This window comes from Peromyscus leucopus, chromosome 3 (assembly GCF_004664715.2).
Source record: "Peromyscus leucopus breed LL Stock chromosome 3, UCI_PerLeu_2.1, whole genome shotgun sequence".
Classification (NCBI taxonomy): Eukaryota; Metazoa; Chordata; class Mammalia; order Rodentia; family Cricetidae; genus Peromyscus; species Peromyscus leucopus.
The window spans coordinates 99,233,654-99,254,958 of record NC_051065.1 but is presented as its reverse complement, the minus strand read 5'-3'; the positions used below and the strand labels follow the sequence as shown (position 1 = coordinate 99,254,958).

The 21,305-nt window shown below is 50.5% G+C and overlaps 1 protein-coding gene across 4 annotated transcripts in view; it reads left to right on the top strand.

Moving 5' to 3' along the window:
* Tet3 (tet methylcytosine dioxygenase 3) overlaps positions 1–21,305 on the top strand; it is a 98,448-nt gene that overhangs the window by 33,358 nt on the left and 43,785 nt on the right. For all 4 annotated transcript variants that reach the window (XM_028871317.2, XM_028871316.2, XM_028871318.2 and 1 more), the window contains one exon: positions 18,280–20,431. In XM_028871317.2, coding sequence (XP_028727150.1) covers positions 18,280–20,431 — 2,152 coding nt within the window. The remainder of the gene's footprint in view (positions 1–18,279; positions 20,432–21,305) is intronic.

Below are 21,305 nucleotides of genomic sequence, written 5' to 3'. Positions count from 1 at the left end.
TTGTCACTGATGGCCTGTGCCTTTGGCCACTGTCTTTTTTTTTGTTTGTTTGTTTATAAAATGCAGAAAATGTAACCTCACCTCAGACTGGAAGGCCTTTAGGGTCACCTATTAGCTTTCCTATTTTTTAAGAACGTACAGTTTTGGCATAATTTCATAGTTTCCAAAAAGCTAGAGGAAGACTATAAAGGAATCTTTTGATCCACCTCCTCAGACGTTAGTGCATTCTCACACCTCCTTCCCTCCTCCCCTCTCCTCATCTCTCCCGGGATGCTGGGAATCGAACTAGCTAGTGTTAACCGAGCCACACACCTTTCTAGCCCCGGTCTCTGGGATTTCTGAGTCGTCTGAAAAAAGCAAACAGAAGCCCTGGTGTCCTTCACTTCGGAAAGCACATCAATAGCCTGCGTTGTGTGGGGTCTGGAGGGGTGGCTCAGTGGTTACAGGCACTGGCTGCTCTTATAGAGGACCTGGGTTGGATTGGCAGCACCCATATCGTGGCTCACGACCGCCTGTCACTCCAGTTCCAGGGGGTCTGACTCTTGTGATGTTCCCAGGCACCTGCGTGCATGTGGTACACGGACAAAACGTTCATGCCTGTGAGGTAAAATAGAGTGTGACTGCACACACACACACACACACACACACACACACACACACGCGAATCTGCAGACCCCGTCATGCAAATGTTGCTGGTGTCTGTGCCGTTCTTGTAGACACAGACGTCTTCGCCCATCACACACCACGTTCGCAGCCCTGTTTTATTGTTACGTTTTAAATCTAAGTTGCCTAGGCTGTCCTCAGACTTGAATTTATGGTCTTTTTTTTCTTGCCTCAGGCTTCCCAATATCTCACTGTATATGTAGCTCAGGCTGTCCTGGAACTCGATCTGTAGACCAGGCTGGCCTCGAACTCAGAGATCCACCTGCCTCTGCCTAAGTCCGAATCACCTGATCTTGTCTCAACATTGAAGCAAAGTGGAGTTGGTCCTGGTTAGTACTTGGATGGGAGGGTTTTTTTGTTTTTGTGGGGTTTTTTTTGTTTTGTTTTTACAGTGCTGATAAAGAATAGGGGCCCAGCTCAGTAAAGTGACTGCTCTGGGCCATGCTGCAGGGCAGTGTAAGAGGAGCAGAGCTGGGATCGCGTATCTCCAAAGCTGGCTCCCTGTCCTGGGGCCTGGAGTCTGGGTCCCCAGCTAAAGTCCACAGGCAGAGGGGTGGGGCAGGGCCAACTCCCAGGAACTGCTTTCCTTGTTCTTGCCCATCTGTCTACAGTGCCAGGCCACAGCCTGGGCCCCACCCTTTCCTGGCTGGTTGGGTGTCGGCCTGGGATCAAGGCTGAAGCTTGGGAGGGGAGTACTTTAAAACTCTAGTGTCCCTGAGACGGTGCTGGGGACAGGATCTCCCCCGGAGCCAGCCCGGTTGTCCCCTTCCCAGGAGGAACACCCTCCTGGGCTAGGGGGTGGACTTTGAGCCACACTCCTCCCCAGCCCCACTGTCTGGGGCCTCTGGCTAGGGACTTGTTCACCCCTCACCTGAGAAATGTGTCTGAGCACTGTCATGAGCCTGGATCCGGGTGAACAGGTGGCAGATTCACCTGCTCCGCATCTCCTCCAGGTGCAGGACATCTGGAGCGGGTCATTTACATTACAAAAGGGACGCGTCCCTGGTAGATGTCCCTCCCGTCACCTTGCTCTCACCTGGGTGGAGGGTGTTAAACTACAAATTACTTCCCCCCCTCAGTGAATGATTAGCCTTCACTTTCTTGTCCACACCCCTGCTGAGAGGGCTTCCTCCCTTCAAAGCTCTGTGCTGAGGTGTGAAGGAAGGAGGTTTGTTTCTCTTTGGTAAGAAAGGAGCCTCTCTCCCAGCCGGCCCCTGGGGTGGGGCCTCCTGTCACTGTAACTAATGGAGTTGAAACCACTTTTTCTGATGCATCAGCCTGCCTTGCGGCCGCTGCTGCTGCTGCTGCTCCTGCGCTTGTGATTGTGAGCTCACCCTTACAGCCGGGCCTCCCCTCGGGGCCTCCAGTCTAGTGTTCCACTTCGGCTTTGCCCTACAGCCTCTTATGGAGTTGAAAAGAAAAGTGGTTTTTTTTTTTCCTCTAAAAGTGCAAGCGCACTCGTGCGCACTCGCGCGCGCGCGCACACACACACACACACACACACACACACGCACGCACACACACGCACACACACACACACACACACACACACGCACGCATGCATGCACACACGCACACACAGAGTGCATATGGGAATCAGAGGATAATTCCTGGAGTTGGTTCTCTTCTGCCCTGTGAGTCGAGTTGTCCGGCCTAGTGGCAGGTGCCACTGACCCGTTTAAACGACACCGCTCAGTGAGTGGGGTTCAGTATGTTTAGAGTGTACACCTCGTACCTTTCTTTCATGTCTTACCATCCCCAGAGAAGCCCTGTGGAAACAGTACTCAGCTCCCTGGAGTCTCTTAGCCCTCTTAGTCCTCGGCCACCACTGATGGATGCGATACCTGAGGACCTGCCTAATCTAGACATTTTCATATAAATGGAGCCGCACAGCTGTGACCTCTTGTGCCCCTCACTTGTATTCTGCACTTTCTCAAGGCCTGCCATGTGTGTGAAAGTTCATAATCCAGAATATCGGGTTGGACAGCTAGCCCACATTTTGTTTGCACATTCAGCCGTGGGTACACATTTGAGGTGTTTCTACTTTGTGACTGTTAAGAATGCCATTGGTATGAATAATCATGTACAAGTTTTTGTGTAACTGACATTTTTTTTTGTGTGTGTGGGTTTTTTGAGACAGGGTGACTTGTATAAACCAGGCAGATCTTAGACTCGGCCTTGAAAGTGCCAGAATATAGATGTGGGCCACCATGCCTGACATACTCATCTATAAATTGGGTTGTCTCTTTATTACTAAGTTGTATGAGTTTTAATGCAAATTAGTTCCTTATCAGATGTATGATCTGCAAGTCTCTTCTGGTTTTCCCCAGCTCCTGCCCCGCTGGTGAGTGACTCCCCACATACACGTGTACCTGATGGATTTCTTTGAAGCAGAGACATTTATTATTAGAAGACAGGGCATGGGGATTAATCCTGTCCTTCCACCGCGTGGGCGCCTCTGCCTGCCCAGCCGTCCCACTGCCACCCACAGGAGTGTTGGGATTGTTGAAGTCCGTTTTCTCTCTGCCCTTTGTTACTCATTGAGTGTTACACCTAAGAAACCATCCTCTCATCTGGGGTCATGGCGCATGCCTGTCTTTTAAGAATTGCGTAGTTTTAGTTTGCATAGTTTGTATGGTTGGTTCATTGTGAGTGGATGTTCGACCCCGGTTTGAGGCACATGTTCAAGTTCTGTTGCATGTGCTACCTGGTTGTTCTGCTACAGTTCTTTTCCTGCTGCGTTATCTTGGTGTACTTTGCAGCTGTTTTTAAAGGCGTCTTCTTAACCATTTAATGTATATGTATGTGGGTATGTGGGAGCTACAGGGCCCATATGGAGGTCAGAGGCTGACTTGTAGGAGTTTCTTTCCACCATGCGGGTCCCAGGGATTGAACTCGGATCACCAGGCTTGGTGGCAAGCACTGTTTATTACCTGATCAGTGTTTCACTGGCCCCTTTGCAGCCTTGTGAGGTGTTTATACCAAATGAGATGACGAGATTGATCATTATAATCTTTTATTAGTTCTTTATGTGAATTGTTTGGGATTAGCTTTTACATTATATAAATCAGTAATTAAAAAATTTGATTATGTAACTATACATATTTAAGATATAGTATAACATTTCAGTACATGTGTATGATGCTTAATGATCAGATCTGGGTATTTATATCTGGTGTATTTATATCAAACACTTATCATTTCTTTGGGAGCATTCAGGATCTCTGACTAGCTTTTAAAAAATTGTGTTTCAGTGTTTTGCCTGCATGTATGTCTTTGTACCATGTACATGCAATGCCCACAGAGCCAGAAGAGGGTGTTGGATTCCAAGGGACTGGAGTTGCAGATGGTTGTGAGCAATTGTGTAGGTGCTGGGACTGGAACTCAGATCCTCTGGAAGAGCAGCCAGGACTCTGAACTGCTGAGCCCTCTCTCCGCCACTCTCCTATTTTGAAGTGTGCAGTTGGTTTTTAGCCATAGTTACTCACTGTACTCTAAAACAGAAGTTGTTTCTCTTCTCCAGCTGCACTGCTGGACCCACTAGCCACACACCCTCTCTCGGTGTCATACTCATATGTATGAGTTTCTTCCTAATCCATCATAGGCCATTTTGTAAAGTAAAAACCGATTTCTAGGAAACCAGCGTGTGCTTACATTGCATGACAGCGTCCGATTCTGATGCAAGTTCTAAGGTGAACACTCCTGTCTCCTATATTCACCTCGCCATGGATGGATGGCGATTCAGAGCAATGCTAGTCCAGGGCTACTCAGTGGACTTGGCCATGGGCATGCTGGCCATACTCAGTCTGTTTACCCCTTGCTGGGTGCTCTCAGACCTGTTTCTCAAGCAGTGCCTTGCAGGCCTCATTAGTGTCAAGCAGGATAAGACCTGCAGATCCTGGTGGTGGTGTTCCCCCTCCAGGCTTGAAGGGCAGTTTTCTCCAAGGCTTGCTAATGCTACCGCCTCTAAACTGTCATCCAGATGAGGTGGGTCGTGTGCTAAGGCGAGTGTAGCCCCACCTGTCATCAAGGTTGCTTCCTACAGTGTGACTTCTGTGGCTAGTCGGGGAATTAATCGGTCAAATAGATGAGATTTCAAACAAACAGCCCACAGCCCACCTGGACAGCCAGTGTGTGCTGGAGGAGTGTGGCACACCATGACCTGTCTAGAGATTAAACCATGGGCTCTGCACAGGATGTGGGTGGTTGAGGGACAATGAAGTATCAGAGGTGTCTTACATAGTTAAGAAATATATGCAAATGCAAAACTTTTATGACATGTTAAGGGGAAATTCATGTAAACCCACTGAATATACTCAGCAGTCCCAATTTTTTAAATGAAGTGTATGGTGCATTAAACTGTGGTAAACTCCAAACGAAGTCAAAAGGCACCAAATACCAGCCAGGCATTCTCCGTCTCCTTGTGTTTGCCTCGTGGTACCTGACGGTGAAGGAACCCTTCATTCCATACCTCCCAACGACTCTACTGAACTGTTCTCTCTTCCTTGTCTCATACAACCTCACCTTATCCCCTGGAGTTGTGCACCAGAGTGTCCCTGGCTCTGTCAGGAGTTCACCGTATGCCTTTGATAGTCTACCAGTCGCCACACAAAAAGCAGATTCACTCAAAGAAAGCCCAGGGTCAGTGGCCCTCTCGTTTCATATTCAAAGCCAGAGTACACGGACACAGGCTTATGAGCCCCTCCACACGTTGGTGACGGTGATGCAGTGTGAATGGAAGATGGTGAGGCCCCTAATGAATGCCAGTCCGTGAGACAAGGGCCCTGCTCTGTTGCCACAGTCCCCCGGTGCCTGGCGGCGATGCTGACTGCGTTGGAGAGATGGCTTATAGTTCTCTATGGCTGGATGAAGGTGGTGGTGGTTCTTATGGGCCGACCGCACTCATGGGTGGAGTTCCGTTGTTTCCTGGGGGCTGCTGGGGCTCTTTTACCCTCTTAGAGAACATTCAGTTATTTGTGTGCATGGTTTGATGTCATAACTCTCATAAGGTGGGGCGTTGTTAGTTTCATCCATCTTTTTCCTTGGTAGTTAAGGGTTTCAATGAGTCTCTCATATTCCAATGAATTGTCCCATAACTTATGAACCAGTTTTCACTAATCCGTAGAAAGGGCTTTTTAGAAATTCACATCTTTAAACCCAAGTTCCTAGGCTCAGCATTCTTATGGGGAAGGGTCTCTCTCGCCCCGGTTACGCATTTATTTACGTACCCAGTTGTCAGTCTTTTACTCTGAAATAAAAGTAGAGAATCCAGTTGTGAGAGGGCGCCCCGGCCTGGGAACCAGGTTCCTCGGGCCTGGGATCAGTGGACTGGAAGAATCTTAGTGTCATGTTGGGTGAAGGTGCTGGGCCTCTTGTGTAGTTGCTTCAAGATGTGTGTGTGTGTGTGTGTGTGTGTGTGTGTGTGTGTGTGTAGGCCAGAGGACATCCTTAAGTATCATTCACTTTGTATGAGACAGATCTCACTGAACCTTGCTCTGTGTGTGTGTGTGTGTGTGTGTGTGTGTAGGCCAGAGGACATCCTTAAGTATCAATTCCACTTTGTATTGAGACAGGTCTCACTGAACCTGGCTGTGTAGGTTAGGATGGCTGACCAGGGAGCCAGGCCACCCACTTCCACTTCCCTGGCACCCACCCCCAGCTTTATGTGGGCCCTAGGGATCTGAGGTGCCGTGTGAGCACTGGCCCCCCTGGATCTGTCTCTGCAGCCCTGCACTGCCCCATGGAAAACTACGATTCCACGTGAGTCCTTGAGAAAGGAATGCACGGGGCGGGGGGGGGGGGGAGAGAACAAGCTCGTTGACGATTTGAGAGAGAAGAAATCTATTACTAACGCTGAGACCCCTCTGCAATTGGGGGTGCTTATTCTCCCAAAGAACTATACCTGGGTAGTGGGGAGGGTAGGTAGCAGGGGGGCTGTGGGCATCCACATTGCTGCTGCTGCTGCTGCTGCTGGAGGAGTTGGAGTCGGCCTTACGGCACTCCCCGTTTTGAGCTTGGCTAGTCTGTGCCTCATTTAGCTTGTCTGCTAAAATTGACGCGGAGGAGCCGGCAGCATTGGAAGCCTGCCCCTAAGCCGGAATCGCTTGCTTCGTGCAGTTTGTACCTTCCGTCAAACTGTGAGCTGCTTGCTTTTCTTCCTCAACCTGAGTCTCCTGGGTTTTGAGGGCTTTGGGGCTCCTTCAGGAAACAGACATGGGGCCGTTCACCAGGGCTGGCTCTGTCAGGCAACTGTGGTGGCCCCAGTGTTTGCTTGCTGGTTTCCTGAGCCTTTTAAGAAGGCTTTTTTTGGGGGCAGGAGGTGTGGTGGAGAGTCTGGCTGTGAGCAGCACTAGGCTGGGCCTCACTGAGCCATGGGTGCCCCAGTCCAAGAACATGTACTGTGGGCCTGGCCTAGTGGCCCTGTGGCCAGGAGTCACAGGCTGCGTGCCTCAGGGACTGTATTTTTGCACAGCAGGGCTGCAGGGGAGTCCCGTTGTGCCTGGGAACCACCCTGACAGCCTGACCTGGTTATGCTGTGCCGGAGACTTTGCCTTCTGCTAGTCCTTTGATGTGGTCAGCTCTATTTCCTCCATACTGGCTGGAGGCTGTGGCCTGGTGGGGCCCCCACAGGCCAGGGCTCTGTGCTGGGCAGCTGCTCTGCCAGGGGCTGCAGATGGGGGTTTGAAGTTGGCAGCCTTGGCAGCCATGGCTCATGGGTGAAGGTTTCAGGTTCCTTCCAGGGCACTCTTCGTCTCCCAGACACTCCCCTGGTTTTCGTACTGGACTTGTGCAAGAGAGACAGACCAGTTTGTAGCAACAGAAACTGTGCAAAAAGAGCCCCCAGGTCCTGTCTCTGGGCTTCCCTTTATGTTCATAGGCTTGCGCATGTGGTTTTGCCACTGGGGCTCTATCCTTCACCCTTTCCTCCTCCCTAAAGAGAGATCAAGTATAATCTGAGCAGGAACATTTTCTGCATGCTCACTCTGACGCACGTGTATACACATCACACATAAAGTCTAAAATGCACAGTCACCCAGAGCCAAGCACTTCACATGTGTGTGTACACCTGCAGTTAAAGGGATAGAATTAAGTCAGTGTTTTGAGTTGAATTGCTGCGCCGCCCCCCCCACTCCTCCCGCTTGAAGAAAGTATTCATGTCTCCCCATCAGGAGAACATTCCCGAACGATGATGGGGATATATAGCTCAGTTGGTAGAGTGCTTGCCCACCTCCAGGAAGCCTTGGGCTCAGTCTCCAGCATAAACTCGGTATGGTGGCACATGCTCCTGATTGAAGCGTTCACAAGGCGGAGACAGGAGGATCAGAAGTTCAAGGTCTTATTCCCTCCACAGAAAGCTTGAGGCCAGTTTGGTCTACATGAGACCCTATCTTTTTCAGTTAATATGTAGAGAACACAGGTATTCTGAAGTCATTTTTTTTTACTGAACAATTTTCTGTGTTTTTATATTTTCCTATTATCAACTTAAACGACATATCAACAAATGAAGTGTCATAATTTTTCTTGTGTATATTAATATGTATACATCATAATATGCCAAACAGATAAAAACCTAACTAAAAAGTACTGCTTGCCTGCATGATTTCTTCTAGTCCATTTCTGTCTTTGCCTTAGAGACCCAACCATTGCCTTGAATTCAATGTTTATCTTTCCTTTGATGAAGTTCTCATTATACATTTGTGTTCCTTTACGTTTAATTTTGCTTACTTAGTAGAAATCTTTAGACTCTTCAGAATATATTTAGACTCTTCAGTGTATGTGTGTGTGTGTGTGTGTGTGTGTGTGTGTGTGTGTGTGTGTGCGCGCCGCGCGCGTGTGTATGCTTTTTTGAAGATCAGTCTTTGTTTTTGTTTTTGTTTGAGACAGGGTCTTGCTATGTAGCCCAGGCTGGCCATGGACTCATAGAGATCCTACCTTCCTCTGCCTTCAGAACACTGCGATTAAAGGCGTGCAGCACTGTGCCCAGCATAAGGCCAGTTCTCTGTGTGGGTGTGCACGTGTGTGCTCGCTCGCTCTTTCTTCCCCCTCCCCACATAGATGTCAGAATAGCTTATATGAGTTGAATCTCTCCTACCATGTGGGTTCCAGGGACGGAGCTCAGGTCGTCAGGGCTGGTGGCAGGTGCCTTTATCCACTGAACACCTCATCCTTCCCCACTTTCCTAACTCATCCTAGTTTGTGAGACCCTTGCCCAGTCCTGTGGTTGGTTATTCCCACTGCTGCTTATGACTCATCTGTTTGGTGACTGGTGAGCTCTCAGGGTGTCTGCACATGTTGCTGCGATGGTTAATGCTTCTGTGAACTGTGGACATGCCGCCTCTTGGGTGTGTGTATGTGGTCTCTCTGGAACTACAGGGCACAGGATGTGCATGTGACATTAAACGTAGTCCACACATGTTTCCAGAATGATCGTCCTCTGGCCCTGCTAGTCCTGTACTCCTTGGGCACTCGGTGCTAAACCAGCACACCCTTTTGTGGTACTTGTTACATGCGTTCCTGTGCTGCTGTGAGCTCACGTCATGTGTGTTCATCCTCACCATGACCTTGAGGATAGATGTTATTACCCTCCCCTCAGTTTACAAACTGAGGAAATGGGAAGTACAGAGATTGACTTAGTAAGTGGCGGTGGCAAGAACTCACTGTTATCTTTTGTTTTGTTTGAGACAGTCTTGCTATGTATGTAGCTCAGGCTAGCCTCAAACGTCAAACCTTCCTGTCCCACCTCCTGAGTGCTGGGATTACAGGCTTGCATTACCACACCCGGCATCACTCTGGTCTTACGATTTTTAACTTCTAATTTTTATCTGTGTGTATTAGTGTTTTCCCTGCATGTATGTGTACCATGTACATGCCTCATACCTGAGAACAGAAAAGGGTAAGATCCCCTGGAACTGGAGTTAGAGTTGTGAGCTGCCATGTGGGTGCTGGGAATAGAACCTGGGTCCTTAACTCGGACTTTAAGAGCACTGGCTCTTAACCTCTGAACCATCTCTCCAGCTGCCTGCTGTGTGCGTGTGTGTGTGTGTGTGTGTGTGTTGTGTGTGTGTGTGTGTGTGTGTCGTGTGTGTGTGTGTGTGTGTGTGTGTGTGTGTGTGTGTGTGTTGTGTGTGTGTGTTTTCGTAGTAGAGTACTTTTCATATGTTGTTTCTCCATTTTCTTTTCGTGAAGACAAATAGGACACTTTAAAAACAATCCTGCATTTCTGGAACACTCACGTGGTTTGTACTTCTTTTCTGTTAATGCTTGTGGAAGCAGTCTCGGCATTTGTGGCATTTTAATTTCTTCTATTGCCTTATTGTTTTTTTTTTTTTTACATTTATTGAAGTGAGATTGAGTGCTTGGTGATTGTAAATGGCCGCACTGTATGACTGGGAACTGTTACCTACTTTCTCTGTGCTCGGTGTCCTTATGTATGGTGCCTGTAGAGTTGGAGAAGATTAAATGAGACAGGAGTGAGTGTGGGCTGCTGAGCATGATGCTCAGCTCACTCCAGCAGATAGCTCTACAGGTCTGCGTTCAGCTTTTGCAGCCATGTGAATTGCTATTAGGTCAGAGGGCAGGGACTCCCATAGTGCTGGACTCCTGCCAAATGTAGCAGAGGTTGTCTGTCACAGGCAAGGCAGAGTTTCAACGTTTTCTTGAGCATCACCAGTCACCGAAAGATCTGTATTGGTCCACCTTGTCTTAGGAAAAGCATATTTTCAAATGCTGTATTCAAACATGAGTAGTCACCACGAGAGTCACATCTGACCCCTCCCCGACAGGAATTGGCTCGGCCATTGTGCAATGGGTCAAAAGGGTAGACGTGGCCTTCTTGGGTTTGCACTTTGCAAAGGTGGCACACTCCTGGGTCTCACTAGTGAGTGTGCACATGTGCACACATACTCTCCTGCCAAAGTGGGCAGCTGTGTGTGTGTCCTATGCCAGGACCCCCTAAAAGTCTCCCCATTACACATCGGCTTTGTTGGCAAACCTCAGGAGGGGAAGACCCTCTGAAGAGATGAATAATTGATCATCCCTAGATACATATGTCATAAACGGGATCCCGACACTCTGAGAGCGATAGGGCTAGTTTTCATTTGGGAACTCAGCTGATGGAGAGGGTGGAGCTGCGAAGCTCATGCCTTCCAACAGCTTCTAGCTTGGCTGAGTGGAGCTGCTGAGCTGGGCTTGGGGTGGAAAGATCTGGGTGTGGAGGCAGCCTCGATTGCCTCAAACTCTGGGAGAGTTCACCCTAGAGAGTCCACCATGGAGAGATGGGCATTTGTGGAGGTTGTTGGAAGCTTGTGTGTTCTGGCTGCAAACACCTTGGACGGGTTTCTGCTAACATGGGGTGTAGCTTACAAGCGGCAGGCCAGCTCTGTGACTTGTTCCTCTTGAACTCGGCCTCCTCCTGGGCTGAGAAAGGATGAACAGCAGGACTTCGCTCTCCTGGTACAGCTCTTCCGAAGCACCTCCCTTTGCAGAGTATTGCAGAGCCCGTGTGTACTTACTCTGAACGTCAGGAAAAACTGAAGAGTCTGGGGTTGGGTTTGTAGCCCTCTCTGGTGTTGACTGAATTATCTGGAGAGTAGAGAATCCCATTCTTTCCCAGCCTTGCCCAACATCGGGGGTTCTGGAATCCCTCAGGTAGGGAGGGCAGGCTGCTGCTGCTGTTGAGCCCTGCAGCTGTTTGGGAGACAGTGGTCGAGATTGGGGAGCTCCAGAGGGGAGTTTGCTGAAGCAGCGGGAGGAACCTAGGAGTCCTGGCGAGGCAGGGTGCAGAATGACATTCCGGCAGAGGCTCCCAGGAGTGGTGCGGAGGCCAGCTCCCAGCCGCAGGTGTGCACAGCTCCTCGGAAGGAGACAGAGCTCACTTAGGACGTTTCTGTTCAGGCAGCCTTCGGGACCCATCAGTAAAAGCATACTAGCCGAGATGTAAGAAGGGAACGGGACGTAGCATAGTAGCTGAGCTGGTAAGAGCTGTTTGGAAAACTGCCCTGGCATGGGTTATGATCCCAAAGTCTGAGAAGGCTGTGGGGCTCCCCCCGGGCCCTTTGAAGCCGGTGCCTGCATCGTGGTGAGTGTGGATCATTAGCTGTTAGTCTTTTGTTGGAGTGCACACTGGTATCTTCCGTGTGTAATTTGCATGGACATGTGTAAGTACAGGGCTGTGTTTACTCAGTTTGATTTTTCTCTTTCCAGCCTCTTGACCTTTTGACACCAGGTCCAGCCTGTTTGTCTTTCTGGCAGGTGGCATGGTTTATCCCTCCTGTTTCCAACATCTGTGTGTTCTTCGAGAACAGCTGTGTTGTTGCTGGTGGTCAGAGTCTGGCCTAGGTGTGTCCGGATTCTGGCTTTTTTTTTTTTTTTTTTTTTTTTGGTTTTTCTGAGACAGGGTTTCTCTGTGTAGCTTTGCGCCTTTCCTGGAACTCACTCTGTAGACCAGGCTGGCTTCGAACTCACAGAGATCTGCCTGCCTCTGCCTCCTGAGTGCTGGGATTAAAGGCGTGCGCCGCCACCACCGCCCGGGTGTCTGGGTTCTTGATCTCTTATTAAAGGAATTGAAACAAAGGCTCACTCAAGTTGCAGAAGGAGCAAGGGAGCTTTATTCAAAGGGAAGGGACAGAGGGGCCAGATACGCCAGCAAGAGTGGCAGCAGGCCATGTGAGCGAAAGTACTGCAGGGTCCTGACTATTGGAACGTCCTTCAGAGAAGGAGGTGTTTGGGCACCAAGGGCTTTGGGTAGTCTGTTTTTATTGACAGCTTTCAAGTTACATGACCATCTCTCTATTTTGCATGTTCTTCCCCATAATACACACACAGTTAGGCATAAGATGGTAAATAGGGCCGGGCGGTGGTGGCGCGCTTTATCCAGCTCGGGGAGAGGGGGATCTGTGAGTGGGCAGCCTGGTACCAAGGAGCTCAGGAAGCGCAAAGCTACGCAGAGAAACCCTGTCTTGAAAAACCAAAAAAAAAATAAAAAAATAAAATAAAAATAAAAAATAATAATCCCAGCACTCGGGAGGCAGAGGCAGGCGGATCTCTGTGAGTTTGAGGCCAGCCTGGGCTACAGAGTGAGTTCCAGGAAAGGCTCCAAAGCTACACAGAGAAACCCTGTCTCGAAAAACCAAGACACAAAAAAAAAAAAAAAAAAAAAAAATAAGGGATTCTCCTTAAAAGTTCACATCGAAGACAATTTAATTTGTCTTATTATTACACACATGCTTCAAACCAGTTCAGCCCAGAATGGCTTATCTTCTGTACCCACATCCAATTCAAGTATGATTGAATAGGAGCTAAGATTGATGGTCATTAAGGCAAGGAGAAACTCAGTCTATTGTTCAGAGAGGGGCGTATGTGCAGATAGATGGGTGTGTACTAACATCCTTTGTTGGTGATGGGTTCAGAGAGGAGTTGGGTATATAGAGTATGTGGGGATAAGAGAGGAGGGGTGTCAGACTGCCAAGGGCATTATTAGAAGAGGGGAGTGTGCAGAGCCCAAACCAAGTGGCGTCCCAGGTTGCTAAGCTATTCCCTATGCTGGCCTGCTTCACTGGGGCAGACTGGTAGACCCCACCCCGTCAGTTGACTTGGCACCTTGTACTCTGAGTATGGCTGGGTTGTGGCGACAGGCACTTGCTTGCCAGCGCTCTCCATAGCTGGCATCAGCAGAATTGTGGCAGACAGTGTGAAACTTAAGGAACTGCGGGTGAGTTGTAAATCAAAAGCCTACAGGGACTTCGAACGTAGCACAGGTAAATGAAGTTATAATTGATTCAGGTGTTAATGAGTAATCAATCCCTGACCCCTGGCCTCGGTTTCAGAAGGCTATACTGGTGCTGAGACGGGGAGTGTGCTTAGACCGCTGTATTCTGTACAAGCAGTAGCTCCTCTCTGCTATAGACAAATTTGCCAGGTAGAAATGTAGACCTTCAAGAAAAAGCGAGGCTTCGTGTACAATTTGATCTTTAAAATGTATTAACACACACACACACACACACACACACACACACACACACACACACACACACTGACTCTGGACAGGCCAGCTAAGCTGGACCTGGTGACGCTTGTGGCTTTGACCAGGGCATCATGGTACCAGTGTAACTGTCTCCTGCTTCATGAGCCACAGGACACACAATGGTAAGGCAAGCTGGAAGTTCTTGAGCCTGACGGTCTCCTGTGAACCCGACTAATTATGGTCCCTGTACCCATTCAAGAAGCTACCAGCTTTCAAACTCAGGGCTGAAAGTTGGGGGACATGCTTGCCCTCAGTGCACACTGGCAGCTTCTGCTGGCACGTTTGCTTTCGGCTCACCAGCAGGTTTTGAGAAATGTATCAGTGGGGTTCCTTAGTGAGGAAACTGGAATTGAGGTTTTCTTATCTCTCCCACGCACGTTGGCTTTCCTTCCCTCTTCTCTGTGTCTGTCTACTTTTCCCTTTATTCTCCCTTTGGTCTGAAAAGCATTTTTCCTTCTGAGGGAACTGAGTGGCACACAGCCAACCTTAGTGCGTTCTTCTTATTCACACACCAAAAATAACTTTTAAAATCCCTTTTCGTTGTCTTGACCATTTTGGGGAAGCCTCAGCTCATGTAGCATTAGTCTTGCTGACATTGTTTTTGTGAATCTTGCTCCTCTGTGGTGTTTCTTCTTGGTTATGCATGCTGTTCCTCCTGCCCCTTTACACAGAACTATGTACAATTGGAGAGCTTCAGGTCTAGAAGCCACACTTGCGTACGATTCTAAAGTATCCTATGATCACATTCCTAGTATCTAAAAGGTAGTTTTCCAGCAGATGTTATATGGCCTGTGGGGAATAGGAGACTTTCCTTGTCCTGGGAGTGTTCTGCCGTACCAGCAATGGGTAGCGAAGGCAGAGGAAGGCTTAGGATCCAGACATTACCTTGCATTATTAACTACCACCCTTTGCCGGAGGCAGCTGCTCAGACATACAATAGTGGTGGTGTGTGATAAGTGAAAAATGGGGAAGAAGCCACAGTATGCAAGGTGCCTCGAAGACTCCTGGAGAAAGAGGCATTGCTAGCTCTGCAGGCTGGGTGGGGGAAGAAGTGATGCTTTAGGAATAAACCACAGTGACCGTGGAGAGGCCAGAAAGCCTGAGGACCACATGCTCAAAGCTCTGAGACATTAGAGAAGCATGTCCCTTGTGGTCAGAACAAGAGCAGTAATGAGGTGGGATCTGCAGGCTGAGGCCTCATGGCCACAGGACTGATTTCCCAGGGGCCACCACCACTCTGGAGCCGTGGTGGCTGTGTCTGACATTCTTGGGGCTGGCATATTATTTTAGCCATCGTAAAGCATTTTGTGTGCTACTCAAGGAACTAATTTATTTTTTAGCTTATTTTGACAGCATCTTAAAACTTCTACAAAGTTGTAAGAATTATACCTGGAACTCCCATGTTCCCAGAATGCTTACGTTTGGTCTCTTTTGCTTCGGCATTTTCTCTCTATGTATATTACATAAACATACATTCTATGACTGCCTGAGATTAAGCCAGAAATATTGTGTTCCTTTACCGCTAAATACTTGTATGTGTTTGTCCTAACAAGGGTACTCACTGTTTTTATTTTATTTTTTTGGGGGAGGTGGTGATTTCCAGATATGGTTCCTCTGTATAGTTTTGGTGCCTGTCCTGGACTCACTCTGTAGACCAGACTGGCCTTGAACTCAGAGATGCGCCTGTCTATGCCTCCCCCAGTGCTGGGATTAAAGGCGTGCGCCACCACCATCTGGCACATTCACTGTTTTTAAGAAATTTTGTGTGTATAAACATGAGTGTGCCATGGAGGCAAGAAGGGGGGGTTATGAGATCCCCAGGAGCTGGAGTTACAGGAATTTATGAGCCACACAGTGTGTGCTGGGATTTGAACTCTAGTCTTCTGATAGAGCAGTAAGCGCTCTTAACTGCTGAACCATTTCTTCAGCACCCAAATTAGATTCTTTAGTTCTAATATTACCTTTTGGAGGGGGCAAACCTGAGAATTGAACCTAGGGCCTCCCATCTGCTAGGCATGTGATCTACCACTGAGCTACATGCAGAAGCGTTTTCTTATCTAATTATGATGATCCAAGTCAAGACGAGGATGGACCAAGCAGTATCTGGTCCGTGTTGATACAGCTTGCCATCAGTAGGGCGATTGCTGCTTTTCCCTAGTTTGAGATCTAACCTATAAACATGGATGTAAGTTGGAGGAGGTTCTTTCTTGATTTCAGGTTTTGAGAGAACACTTCAGGTGTTATGTAGAACACTGCAGTTTTGTCGACCCGGTAATTTCCTCCTGAATAGATTGAGGTTCTACATTTTGGCAGGAGTTGTGAGTTGTGAGTCTTCTGTGTCCTATCCAGCCCAGGGTGTTGCTGTTGCTGTATTGTAATGATAACTGTAATGGGTAGTTTTGATTGAAGAAATACCTTGGGCATTAAGACACACACCTCTGGGTCCTTCAAGGGCTTTTCTAAAGAGGATTACCCTGAATATGGAGCACTGTGCCAGACTGTGATCTTGTACGGAGTTAAAAAGGAAAACGGCGGCTAAGTGCCAGCTTTTCCCTCTGTCTGGTCTGCTGACATCACACCCTTACCGCCACAGCTGCATGGGTTCCAGCCATCAAACCGCACCTACGGTGACAGATTGTACCCTCCGACTGTGAGCCAAAATTGACCCCCGTCCCCTTGAGTTGCTTCTTTTCAGTTACTTCTTGGTCATGGTGATGACGGTCATCCTTATATCTAGTGTTGGTCATAGTTTGGGGTCCTAACTAAAATTCTCCCTTGTTTCAGTCAGCTTTCCATTGCCGCGGGGGAAAAAAAAAACGGAGAGAGGAAAAAACTCGTTTGAAAGTTGTTTAACAGTTTCAGAGGCTGCAGTCAGTAGCCACTTGGCTTCCTCGGTGTCTGAGGCAGAGCCAAGGGGGCTCACCTCATGGAGCCAGGAAGCAAAAAAGGGAGCTGGGGTCCTATTAACCCTTTGACCTTCTTCTCTCAACTAGGCCCTAGCTCAAGTTTCCACAGCTTCCTAGTAGTACTGGCCGCTGGGGACCAAGCTCTTAAGACCTGTGCCTTTAGGGGTGCTGCAGAGCTGGGCCACTGGACTGTGCGGCACCGCTGTGGCCTTTGAAGAGAGGTTTTCAGTAGCTGTCAGTCCTGCACCTTATCAGGCTCCCACCTACCGCCTGTGACTTGGAATCTGTCGTTCCTTCTGGGGTTTTCCTGGCCTGCACTGGAAAGAAGGATTTTCCAGGGGATTTTGAATCTTGCAAACTTAATGTCGTGTCTCGGTATTTGCCCTTACCTTTCTGGGCTGGGTCACTTAGGCCCTGCGTCAGTCTCGCCTTGCCTTTGTGTGCTTTTGTGGGCATGAGTCTGTAATGGTCGTTCCCGGGTGAGAGGCCCCAATCTTTCCAAGCAAGAGGAGCTGAAATGCCATCTGCACAGCTGGCTCTGTGGAGTGGGGCTAACCTTGGAGTGGGGCTAACCTCGGCATGGGGCAGGGCCAGTCTCCAGGTGGGGCTCCAAGGGCCAGTCATCAGTATTCCCCACAGGCCTGGGCCTGCATGCAGGGCTGTGAGCTCACTCTCCTAACTTAAGATGATTTAGCAGGGAGAGGAAGGAACTGTGGGTTTCCTCCCCAGCAGGAAGCTGTGGCTGATCCTGCCCAGGCTAAGTGGGAATGCTGCTTCCCTGAATCGAGTGCTTTCTAGCTTCCTATTCACAACACACCATTCCACAGTGGAATGTCCCCGCCTCCCTCCCCAGCTGACACAGAGTCCACAGGGCCCAGGATGACATTGGTTATTGGGAGCTTAAGGGCCTTTTTGAGTGTTCCTGGTTTTTGTAATTGATCTGAGCTCTTACAGGCCCAGTGACACGGAGCACGCCCCTCTGTGTGTGTGCACACGTGTGTGTATGTGGAAGTTAGAGGACAGCTTTGGGTGTTGTAGCTCAGGAGCCATCCACCCCCACACCCAGCCCTCCCCTCCCACACGGTCTCACTGGCCTAGAGCTTGCCAAGTAGGCCAGGATGGCTAGTCAGCAGCAGACCCCTCTCCAGCTCTTGAGATGACGAGGGTGTACTACTACTCCTGACTTTTCCTTCCTTCCTTCCTTCCTTCCTTCCTTTCTTCCTTCCTTCCTTCCTTCCTTCCTTCCTTCTTTCCTTCCTCCTCCCTCCCTCCCTCCCTCCCTCCTCCCTCTTTCCTTTCCTTTCCTTTCCTTTCCTTTCCTTTCCTTTCCTTTCCTTTCCTTCCTTCCTTCTTTCCTTTCTTTCCTTTCTTTTCTTTCTTTCTTTCAAATGTGGGTTTTGGAGACTTAAGTCAGGTCCTCATGCTTGCCAGGAAAGCTCCTCACCCACGGAGCTGCTGCCCTGCCCCACTTTCTGATCTGTTAAAGACCTTTCGATTGTGGCTGGGAAAGCCAGCTAAGTAGTGGAGATGGAGGAAGATGGACTAAGGCTCAACAAGTGCCAGGGAGAGAATTTGCAAGAAGAAAGAGGGGTTCGGAAGTATACCTGGGTAGTACGAAGGGAGGTGATACTGTACAAACAGTGTGGTTTATGGTTTTCCTTTTTCTTCCCCTCTGTTCTCTCTCTCCAGACAGGCTCGGAGCTCAGCCCAGTTGATGGACCTGTTCCGGGTCAGATGGACTCAGGGCCAGTGCACCATGGAGAGTCAAGGCAGCTAAGCACCTCAGGGGCGCAGGTCAATGGTGCTAGAGAGCCCGCCGGACCCAGTCTGCTGGGAGCTGCAGGTCCTTGGCGGGTAGACCAGAAGCCCGACTGGGAAGCTGCCTCAGGCTCTGCTCACACTGCTCGCTTGGAAGATGCCCACGATCTGGTGGCCTTTTCGGCGGTGGCCGAAGCTGTGTCCTCTTATGGGGCCCTTAGCACCCGGCTCTATGAAACCTTCAACCGTGAGATGAGTCGTGAGGCTGGGAAAAACAGCAGGGGCGCCCGGCCTGAGAGCTGTTCTGAGGGCAGTGAAGACCTCGACACACTACAGACAGCCCTGGCCCTTGCAAGGCATGGCATGAAACCACCCAACTGCAATTGCGATGGCCCAGAGTGCCCCGACTACCTCGAGTGGCTGGAGGGGAAGATCAAGTCTGTGGCCATGGAGGGAGGGCAGGAGCGGCCCAGGCTCCCAGGCACTCTGCCTCCTGGTGAGGCTGGCCTCCCAGCCCCAAGCACCAGACCACTCCTTAGCTCTGAGGTCCCCCAGGTACCTCCCCTGGAGGGCCTGCCTCTGTCTCAGAGCGCCTTGAGCATCGCCAAGGAAAAAAACATCAGCCTGCAGACCGCCATCGCCATCGAGGCCCTCACCCAGCTCTCCTCTGCCCTCCCTCAACCTCATTCCACCTCCCAAGCCTCCTGTCCGCTCCCTGAGGCCTTGTCCCCTCCCGCCCCTTTCAGGTCTCCCCAGTCCTACCTCCGGGCCCCCTCGTGGCCCGTGGTTCCCCCAGAGGAACATCCATCCTTTGCTCCCGATAGCCCAGCCTTCCCTCCAGCAACTCCAAGAACTGAGTTTCCCGAAGCATGGGGTACTGACACCCCTCCGGCGACGCCCCGGAACTCCTGGCCTGCACCCCGCCCAAGCCCTGACCCGATGGCTGAACTGGAGCAGCTGTTGGGCAGTGCCAGTGATTACATCCAGTCAGTATTCAAGCGGCCCGAGGCCCTGCCCACCAAGCCCAAGGTCAAGGTGGAGGCCCCCTCCTCCTCCCCTGCCCCAGCGCCATCCCCTCTTGCCCAGCAGGAGGCTCCCCTGCCATCCCCAGAGCCCGACGCCCACCAGAAGGCCCAGACGGCGCTGCAGCAGCACCTTCACCACAAGCGCAGCCTCTTCCTGGAACAGGCCCACGATGCCTCCTTCCCTGATCCCACGGAGCCTCAGGCCCCTGGCTGGTGGGCCCCGCCAGGCTCACCCGCCCCCCGGCCTCCTGACAAACCACCCAAGGAGAAGAAGAAGAAGCTCCCTACCCCAGCTGGAGGGCCTGTGGGAGCTGAGAAAACGGCTCCTGGGATCAAGCCCAGTGTCCGAAAGCCCGTTCAGATCAAGAAGTCCAGGTCCCGGGACATGCAGCCTCTCTTCCTGCCTCTTCGGCAAATTGTTCTGGAAGGGCTAAAATTCCAAGTCTCAGAGGAAGTGCAGGCGCCTCCACCTGCCCAGCTCCCTGCCCCGACTCCTGCCCCCCAGGGTGCTGCCCCCCAGAGCCCTGCTGCCCCTCTACCCCCAGAACCCTCTCTTGCGCTATTTGCACCTAGTCCCTCCGGGGACAGCCTGCTGCCCCCTACTCAGGAAATGAGGTCCCCCAGCCCTATGGCAGCCCTACAGCCAGGCTCCACCGGAGGCCCCCTACCCCCTGCTGATGACAAGCTGGAAGAGCTCATCCGGCAATTTGAAGCTGAATTTGGGGATAGCTTTGGGCTTCCCGGCCCTCCTTCGGTGCCCATTCAAGACCCCGAGAACCAATCATGTTTCCCAGCTCCGGGGAGCCCTTTCGTCGCCCGCTCCCCCAAGAAGATCAAGATTGAGTCTTCAGGGGCTGTGACTGTGCTCTCGACCACCTGCTTCCAGTCAGAGGAGGGAGGCCAGGAGGCCACGCCCACCAAGGCTGAGAACCCACTCACCCCCACCCTCAGTGGCTTCTTGGAATCACCTCTTAAGTACCTGGACACACCCACCAAGAGTCTTCTGGACACACCTGCCAAGAGGGCCCAGGCTGAATTTCCCACCTGTGATTGTGTCGGTAAGTCCGTTGGAGTGTCAGGGAAGGACAGACAGCAGCCCCCGCAGGCTTTGGTTTCTAGGCTCTCACATCTGGTTTACTGAATGCTTCCCACTGTGCTGTGTCCTGGGAAACAAGCTGACAGGCAAGTGGACAAAAACCCTGAAGGAAGCGGGCCCCTGTCCAAGTGAAGCCCCCAACACGGACCCTGGCTTCGCTTCTTTCCCGTTACTGCAGTGAAATGCTCAGCTAGAAGCAATTTAAAGGGAAACAAGTTTATCCTGGCTCACAGTTTAAGGGTGCAATCTGTCATGGCAGGGAAGTGACAGAGGAGTTTAAAGCAGCTGGTCGGTCACACGGCAGCCGCAATCGGGAAGCAGAGAATTACGAATGCGTGCTGCTGCCCAGCTCCCTTTTTCTGTTAACAGAATGTCAGCCAGGGAATGGTGCCACCCCCAGTGGGCTGGCCTTCTGTCTCAGCTACTGTAATCAAGAGTCCCACCCCCTATAAGCATACCCTGAGGCCCATCTCCCAGGTCATTCTAGATGCTGTGGTGATGTCAATTCCTACAAGGAGGTGCCTTTGCAGAGCCCGGCAGGGCCATTGGCTGCAAAGCAGCTGTTTTAGATGTTAGGAGTGCCTTGGGCTTGAAAGTAGGATTTGTTTGCAATCTTTTTGGTTGAGCAAGAGGAAAATAGGATGAAGGAAAGGTGGCTTGAAGTGGTGGACAGGGGTCGGACCAGTCAGGGCCTGAGGGGGCCAATCAGGAGTTGGACTTGATCCCAGGGGGAGCAGTAGGTTCTTGGGGTTTGAGAGCAAGTGATGCCTGCTATCTTAAGCGTTTGAAAAACTTCTGGCTTATGGTGGAAGGAGAGACTATCCAGGAACTGTAAA